Below are 9,144 nucleotides of genomic sequence, written 5' to 3'. Positions count from 1 at the left end.
GCTTTAGAAACATAACTTTTTCTGAGACTTACCAAACAGGAAAGGTGATAATCCTAAATAAATATTGGTGTGGTCAGTCGGAGAATTCATGTGTTTGAGACCAATGCTTTTTATTTATTTGGCTTTGTTTCTAAAAACCTGGGAGGCATTCTGGATTTTGCTGCGTTTAGTTTTTTAAACCAGGAAACATCGTAAACCTTTCAGTCCCCGTTGGACATGGCAATGCCTTAGGGAAGACCTCTACAAGCTCCCAGGCTTAAGAGCTGCCTTGGGTGTAACAATGGCTTATTGTAGCAGCACGGAAAGAATGTGAGCAAAGGAGCTGCTACGGGGTGTGGCCAGGTGAGAGCAGCCAGCCCTCTCTACCTGCTCAGGTGGCTTAGCTTTTAAAGAAGCTGAAAAGTTAGCTCAGCAGACGAGCACCTGCTGGAGCTCTGTGTGCTGGGTGGTAGCTGAGCAAAGTGGAAATATGTTTTGCTAGAGGGAGCGTTTGTAGACACGCCGGAGAAGGCAGCAGTCAGGATGAAGAAGAATCACTCTGTGCAGGGGACTATTAGCAGGCTCTTCGGGAAAAAACATGCCAGCAACAATTCCACCACTTCCCTCTACGTCACCAACCCCCCTTGGATCTTCACTCAGGAGGTCACCACTGACAACCTGGCGAGAACTGGTCAGTATGGCTTCTGTTTCGTTTTGAGCTTTCAGGGAGAGGACTCGGAGGAGCCTGTTTGCCCTTCCACTATCCACCCCCCCAAATCAGGCTTCAGCTTGTAGGATGTTCAACTGTGGGGTGCTACTGGCACACTCGGAGGTGGGGTGCGCAGTTCTGATGTTGCTCTGGATACTTCCATCGGGGCCTTGAGAAAGCTTTATTAATAAGCCGTGCAGTCGGAAAACAACAGCCTTTGGTAGGAATGACTGGATTAAAGAGAAACTTGTTGGAACCTGCAAAACTAAATTAGCAGCCTGTGATCCACTCTCTTTAAAAAAAAACAACAACCCAAGAAGAATGTGCAGATTTCAGCAAGTCTCCCGTAGAGCAGGAATATGGGTGTAATGGAGCGTAAGACAAGTAGCAGATCCACCAGACAGTTGTAAATAAATCTCTGACATATTTTTATGTGGGAGATTAGAGTTAGCACTGACTGAAACCCAAAGGCAGCTTTTACAGGGATATCTGGTAGGTCTCTCTGGTGCTGACAGCAGCAGATGTGTTTATTTTGCATATTGTATTTATTGTCATTAAGTTTGTAATTGTGGAACAGCAAACTGGAGGCTCAGATGGGTGGGTGCCAACTCTGAATAGTGTCTGAACAGGCTGAGTGTCAGAAATCCCACACAAGAGCTGCTGGAACAAATGGAGGGTGTGCAGCCGAGTTCTTAATAGATGGCGCCTTTGGAGGCCACCAGTGTTGCAAAACTTGTAGCTGTGTGTGGTTCATGCTAGGCAGTGGCACTGACTTTGTCGCAGTGTCCGGGACTGTGACATTTCATATGAAAGGGAGACCTAAGTAATAATAAGGGAGAATCAAATTCTCTGGGATGAAATGAAATGTGAAGCTTTGCCCTTTGGCTTGCTTCTAGTTCAAAGAATGAGTCACTTCTTTGCTGTGGGGGAAAAAAAGTTGCACAGTGTTTAATTAATAAGTTGTGCTCCAAGTCTGAGGCAGTATCTGCCAACACTGGAGCTCTTATGGGTGCTAAAGCTTCTTTCTGGTATCTGATCTTATAGGATGCTTTGCAGAATCACAGAGCTCTGTGTCCAGGATTTCCCATGTGGTGGGCAAAGACTGAACGATAATGATAATATTGCACCTTCAGGATTTATCTGTTGCTCTTCTTCCTGTTCTCTGCTGCTGTTCTTGTTTCCCGTCCATGCACGCTTCCTTTTTCTGGGCTGTGGGTGTCCTTTGGGTTACGTAATAAACATGCAGAAACCTAAATATTGTTGAATCAAGATAGGCCCTCTTACACAAGGCAATGAGAAGATGTCATTTCAGACAGCAGATTCCAGTGGGGTGCAGCATTTTCCCAAGTTCCATCTGTGTGACAAATGTCATTCTAAAATAAGTTCTAGGATGGAGAGGGGGATGGACCAGTTGGCCCAACAATAACTGCAAAAAAACAAGAAGTGTGGTGTGGTTCTGTCTCTATTGGATCAAGAAGCCTCAGTTAGGGTATACAATGTCAATCCTGAAAGAAAGAAAACCATGTGAGTAGGTTAAAAACTGTGTACATTCAGCATTAGTTTAATAGCAAAAGCAATGAAGTAGGAGCAATTTTTGGGAAGGGCTGCAGTTCAGTGATAGAGCATTGGCTTTGTAAGAAGAAGATCCAAAGTTCAATCTCCAGAGAGGGCTGGGAATGTCCCCTCTCTTAAATGCTGGAGAGCCACTGCCAGTCCGTGCAGACAGTATTGAGCCAGATGAATCTCACTCAGGAGAAGACACCTTCCTATGCTCCTATGACAGTTGTTTTAAATTGTTTTTAATATTGTGTTTTAAAGTTGTAACCTGCCCTGGGACCTTAGAGTGAAGGGCAGGAAACAAACAAACAAACAAAACATTGGGTCCCCTTAGTAAATGGCTTAGAAGGCATTATTTTAGCTCACTTGATTTTGGATGGTCTAAGTTCACCTTCCTCATCCTGCTGCCATTCATGTGTTTTGGACTCCAGGCAATGCAAGGCAGCATGGCCAAGGGTGTGGGATAATGGGAAATGTAGTCAAAAATCTTCTGAAGGCCACCAGGTGAGGGGAGTCTGCCCTGAGCGTTATCTTTGCGTTGTCCTCCATGCCCTTGGAGAACGTGTTGGTAAGCTTGCCATATGGTCAGTTCAAATAAGAAATGTGGCTTTCTCCCACCTTCCCTGGAGTCCATCTCATGAAGAACATTGTACAAAAAAATATTTGCTCCAGATGGACTGTGTGTGGACACATTCTGCAGTGGCCAACAGTCTCCCCACCATCATCCCGCCATCTCAACAGCTGCCAAAAGTTTCTACCACCCTGCCTTTATGAAAATGGCTGCTAGTCACAATGGACTATATCAATGCAGTTTGATATGCAAGATTGTGTTGGGGGAATAAACTGTCAGAACCCGTTTGTATCAACCAGCCTACAGGTACATCCCCAAATCCAACCACCAACATATTCATAGCCAAGCAGTCAACTGCTGGGATATTAACAAATGGTCCCACTCTGTGCCAACAGACTCACTCTGTGGCTTTTGAGTAACTTAACACCTTTTGCCCCCACTCTCAAACAAATTTGTGCTCTCACTCCAAGTGGTTTGAATGGTTGCCAACACCCACCCAGAGCAAGAAACCCCCACCCCTTATCCAGTCAAAACAGAGCAAAACATGCACATAAAAAGGAGGGGTTGTCAGTGAGGATGGCTCTGGCCACCTGTGATTTGCTGTGGACCACTGTGGGAAAATTATGCAGAGCTGTCCCAAGTCTGTACTGACTTCTACTGAGATACCTTGAAGAAGCTCCCAATTTGAGGAACACCAGTGGGTCAAGATAGCAGTGAGGTTACCCTAGGCCTGTGTTATACAACCACCTTAAATGTTTGCTGCATGCTTTTCATGCTGCATGGGCTAAAAGAGATTGAATGCTTTAATCCCCACCTTAGTTTGTGTCTGATGAGTTGCAAAGTAAACACAGGTTACCCAACCGGAGATGGGTGTGGGCTTGTGTGTGTCACTGACTCAGAGATTCCTGAATCTAGTCCCTGGCCCCGCCCTCTCTGCTACACCTCCCTTAAAGCTATGGATGCAATTGGCATAAAGAGAAAGCTACACCTCGCATGAGCAATGCAGCAAATCATAGAGTTGGAAGGGTCATATAGTCTAGTGTTCTGCAACACAGGAATCTTTTGCCCAGCATGGGGCTCAACTCCACAACCCTGAGATTAAGAGTGTCATGTTCTACCAACTAAGATATACTGACACAACATAGATGTGTCTTAGAAATAGTTCCAAACAACTATATATATATATATAATTATCTGAGAGGATCAAGTTCAGGCAGAGGATTCTATTGAACTGGATTATGCCCCTTGGGCAAATGTAACCAGAAAACTAGAAACTTATCCATTATTTCACCATTTTTTCTTTATATCCTCAACAAGCATAACTGTTTGTTACCTCCTCTCTCCAAGTAACAAATTGGGCATTGTGGATGTTTATTGCTGAGGATGCTGCTCAAATGTTCCTTTTAGGGCCCAAAACATTTACTCTTTCATTTTTAACCAGGACTGTATGGGGAAGGGCAATTTTAGAGTTTTCAGAATGACTAGAAGCACACTTGGGGGGGGGGGAATCAGGCATTTAGGTAATAGTGACAGTTCAGTGGCTTTGTGTGGACACTGAGGGGGGGGGCGAATGCAGGAGTGAGGAGAACCCAATACACAATAAACAGCTGTTTGCAAACAAACTAGGAAATAGTGAAAGAGTAGATGTGAATCCCACTTTCCTAACAAGGTCGATTAGCATGTTCTACTGTGGCCGGCGCATTCAAAGAACATCCGCAATATCTATAATTTCTGGGGATGTTTAAATATCTGATGTTGGGCTGTCCTTTGTTGCACATATTTAAGCAGAGGCTGATTGGCTATCAGTCAGGGATGCTATCGTGGCAAGATTCCTACACAGGCAAGCGGTTGGACAGGATGACTTCCAAGGTCCCTACTCTAAAAAAAATAATTCCATGATTCTAAATAAATGTGTCCTGTCCTCTGTGTTCAGGGTTTATGCATAAAACTGGAATGTGAGGGATAGTAAGTGAAATAGGGTCCTACCAAATGGTCATACTAATGAACCGAGAGCACAATGCACATTCACTTATTTATTTATATCTGAAAGAGATATGCCCACACTTTCAATGACAATCACAATTCCTAGTGAAACTATCAAAGTCATTGTGGCAGGGGGTGGGGCTAAGGATACTCAAACAGCTAGCAAAGGTGCAGGTCCTCCCTGACTCTTCAACAGACTCTGTTTTCGATTTATTTTATTGAACCAGGAAATAGTAGACATGTAGGCTGTACTGTATGTATTTACCAGTATGTGGACTGATTCAACTGAAGACCATTTTTCTTTTGGGGGGGCTGTTTACACTCTTCTCCGAGAGCATTCATTGATCTCATGCCCCGAACCCCCTCTTTGTTTGACTTCTCCCATGATGAGATATGAAACTAAAGTGACAGCAGTTGCCCATTGTGCCTGACAGTTTTCTTTGTCAGTCTCCGGAAGGCTTTGTCGTGTTTTCCTGACTCAAGGTGGCTTAGTTTGCAAAGCCACATGTTAACTGAGGTTGTTTCCAGACAACCTGTTTACTTAGTGCTCATTCTGATCTGCTTACGGGGAGATTAGACAATATTGGTCGTTTATTGAGCATTAATTATGATTTGTTTACGGGGAGACTAGACAACATTGCATCAAGGAAATGTTATCACACACTTTCCAGAGCATTTATTTTCCCATCCTTTCTCTTACTGCAAAAAGGCATGTTTCCGAGGCAAGTTTTTTGTGCAAGAGTTCCAAATCAATTTTAACCACACAACCAGAATTTGCCAGTATTTGATTGAATCCCACCTGAAAATAGGGACAATGTGGAAGCGCCCCGAGGTTGTATGGCTCTGCATTAAGTGGAACTGGACAAATGCAAGCCACAGTGATGTTCTTCTGTACTGTCTCTTGCACAGCTTATTTTTACTTCTCTGCATCCTGCACAAGAGACTTTTTACTTTAAAAACCAGCAAAAGATTCTTGTGGTATCTTTTAAAGACTAACAGCCCATTTTGGCAGTTGCAGCTTCTTGTTGATTCTGCTTTTTATTTCTAAAGGGATTGTCATCATCATAGTTTATTTGTATGCCACTTTTCCATGATAAATCGTGCTCAAAGCAGCTAATAACACCAACAACATTATAATAAGAGAATGCACTAACAAGTACAGTTATATGAACAACAGACTAAGGAAAACTTCTCCAATCAATCTACAATAAAATCAAACAATCCACTGTTCATTCATCATAAGGTCTACCAATAAAAATACAAGAGCGTAATGCAGATAACAGCAAAAATAATACATCTCTGAAGCTAAATCTTGACCCCAACAATAACCCCTAAATAATACCCCTGTTAAGGTCTGCACACGCCATACATTTGGAGCACATTCCTCACCCCAAGAACCCTGGAAACTAGTTCACTCCTCCCAGGTAACTCCTAACAATTCCCAGCATCCTTAACAAACTACAGTTCCCAGGATTCTTTTTTGTAAGGGCTGCTTTAAATTTATGGTGTGTATGGAACCCAAATCTCTAAGCACCAGGAGCAACAGAGGCAGCCTTCAGCGCTGAACTTGGTCAGGGCTCTCCCTTCCTGGATCAGATGGAAAAGGTCCAACTTAAGAGCAGGGATCAGTTCTTTCAGAACTTGTAGGGAGATGGTCTTTGTAGCTGGAGTCAGCCAGGACCCCAGCTTCCTGTATAAGGTGGAAGCCAGTTCTGTGGTGCCCTCATATCAAGTGGACAAACCTGTTGGAATCTGAAATTTGAGGTTGCACTAGCAGAGCAAAGATTGACAGGGACTCTTGCTTCTTTTCAGTCCCTGCAGGACTTTGGCAGTTCTTACTGCCTTGGGCAGGGATGGCGTGAGGATCTGTGGACTGTCAACGATCTTGGAGGCGTAGACCTTGGCCAAATATACCAAAACCTGGAGAAAGCCAGCTGAGTTCTGTCATGTTATTCAAGTTGGTTTTTGCAACTGACTCACATGCTGAACAGACATGCCCATACGGGTGTCAGTACGGGTATCATAGCTTTTGGTTCACAGGAGTGCTCTGTCTCTCCAATGTTCAGCCTCCTTCTCATTCCAGGCCAGCTGCTTGGCACAGGTCTTGCTCATGAGGATTTGTCCAGAGAGCTTAACGCTGTAAATGATTTAAAGGAAAGGGTGCATTTAGCCTAGCAAAGGGAATAGGGGTAGACAAACTCCCAAAGACTTCTTTGGAGTTCAGTTCCTCTCCAATATGGGAGTCATTTTCTTCCACCTATTTTCCTCCCCACCTCCAGTTTCAAATGCATTTTTGTCTCCTTTTTAACCCCTTGGTGGAAGACGCTGGAGGGGATTTCGAGTAAAAAAATGATGGGAGGTGAAAGGGTTAATCATAGGGTTGCCATATTTCAAAAAGTAGAATTCCTGACACCCGCAAATCTGGACGTATGGCAAGCCTAGTTAAGCATTCACTACCAGCTTAGGGCTGCCATATTTCAAAAAGTGAAGATCTGAGCACAAAAGTTGTTGAGCCTTTTTTGGCCAAAGTTATTCTGGCTATGTCTGGGAAATTCAAGACGAATGGCAACCCTATACTAACTGTTTCACAAAGTGAGTTGCATATATTTAGTCCTTAAAACCAACTTAATTCTGTACTTATCTCTTTGTTGTTATTTTACTGGCCATTTCTTAAGTACCAGATGAGCTGAAGCAGATGACATGTTTGCCGAGCATTCAACCCCATTTGTTTGCAGAGAGATTAAATGATTTTGGCTATTTAATGAACATTCCTTTCCTTGATTGCAGGGAGGTTGCATGATGTTGCATCAAAGCAAGTGGTATCCTACACCTTTGAGTGCATTTTCCCATTGCTTTTCTTATTACAAAAAGTCTGATCTTCTGGGAAAGTGAGTTTGTTGTCCAAGACCTCCCATTCCACTATTAATGCACAACTTGAATTTGCCATTATGTGATTGAATAGTGGCAGTCTGGAAGCACCCTTGCTGTTTGCATAGGGACATTTTCTGCACAGGGACATTTCTGCACCAGATCATTTCTGGGCATCTTGGTTTTTTGTTTTTGCAAGGTTTGTATAGATGCAGTTTTTTCAGCAAACAACTTTCTACTAGAAGGATATAGATGCAATTCATCTCACCTATCCTTAAAAACTGGATACAACACTGCACCAAAGTTTCTTAAGGCACCTGGTCTCCAGGTGAGGGCATTGAATGAAAGATGGGGACAGGTTGGTGGATACTGCAGCTGCCTGGTTTTCCCACGGCACCCTAAACCTGCCTTTGGCAAGCTGTTGCAACATAGGAAAGGCAGACAAGCCACCTGAATAGAGTCTGTGTGGGCAGAGACTGCACTGCTGTATAGGTAAAGAGAGCAGCTCACAGAGAACCTTTTTGTGAGTTTGTGAAAACCTTGGAGCCTCTAGATTGCACAGGCATGAGATAAGAAATACGGGCTGTACATGGTACATATAATTGTCATGGATTATGATACAAGGCCAGTGCAATTTAGTAAGCAAAGAATGAAACTGATTTAGAAGATGTAGACCGTACAGCGGACTATTCCTAGGTAAGTGTGCACAGGATTCTAACCATGTGGCACAATCCTATTCATGGTTACTCAGTCATAAATGCCATTCCATTCAATGGTCCTTACTCCCTAATAAGCATTTTAAGAATTTGATTAATAACATGAACATAACACTTGGGGAATATAAGGGACAGGTTCCCATGTAGTGTGGTCCGCTCTCCAAGAAATGTTTGCTCTCAAACTGCAGTTCCCCTCCCTTTTACTAACTAGGTAATCTTTAAGGAAGTTTTTAATGTTTGATGTCTTACTGTGTTTTCATTTGTTGGAAACTGCCCAGAGTAGCTGGGGTAACCCAGTCAGATGGGTGTCATATAATTTATTTTTATTATTTTTATTATTATTATTCCCATTTAAACCGTCATTTTTGGCATGACCAACACAACAGGAATTAAACTAGTCATGTGACTGGTACAATATTACCTCATATGTACCATTTGGTGTACCTTGGATGTGATCCAACTGCGACAAACAGACATCCAAATTATAATTTGCCACCTTTTCAGAAAAGGTTCTAAAAATGGATGGAAGAAGTGATGAGCTGCAGTTTGGAGATGCGTTGTAAACATCATGCCAACTGGTTTATTGCCATCAGCTTGGGTTGACTTCCTTCTCTCATGCAGTCGATTTAGAGGAAACCTTCTTTATGAAGATGTGTTGAATCAATGTTATGATGAGGCTATTTGTAGCAGGCAGGAACCTCACCCAGACTGTTAACTTCAAGGTTAACCTGATTATCTGCTCCCTTTTTAAAGCTTAATTT

General features: G+C 43.0%; 1 protein-coding gene across 1 annotated transcript in view; it reads left to right on the top strand.

Moving 5' to 3' along the window:
* The first annotated feature begins 368 nt into the window (after window positions 1–368).
* LOC309343413 (uncharacterized protein C6orf132 homolog) overlaps window positions 369–9,144 on the top strand; it is a 41,458-nt gene continuing 32,682 nt past the window's right edge. Inside the window, exon 1 of the mRNA XM_081864896.1 lies at window positions 369–670. Coding sequence (XP_081721022.1) covers window positions 523–670 — 148 coding nt within the window. The 5' untranslated portion in view covers window positions 369–522. The remainder of the gene's footprint in view (window positions 671–9,144) is intronic.

The sequence above is a fragment of the Podarcis erhardii genome, assembly GCF_964252035.2.
Source record: "Podarcis erhardii genome assembly, chromosome: 6".
NCBI lineage: Eukaryota > Metazoa > Chordata > Lepidosauria > Squamata > Lacertidae > Podarcis > Podarcis erhardii.
The sequence above is the reverse complement of the archived record's forward strand: the minus strand, read 5'-3'. Positions and strand labels throughout refer to the sequence as shown.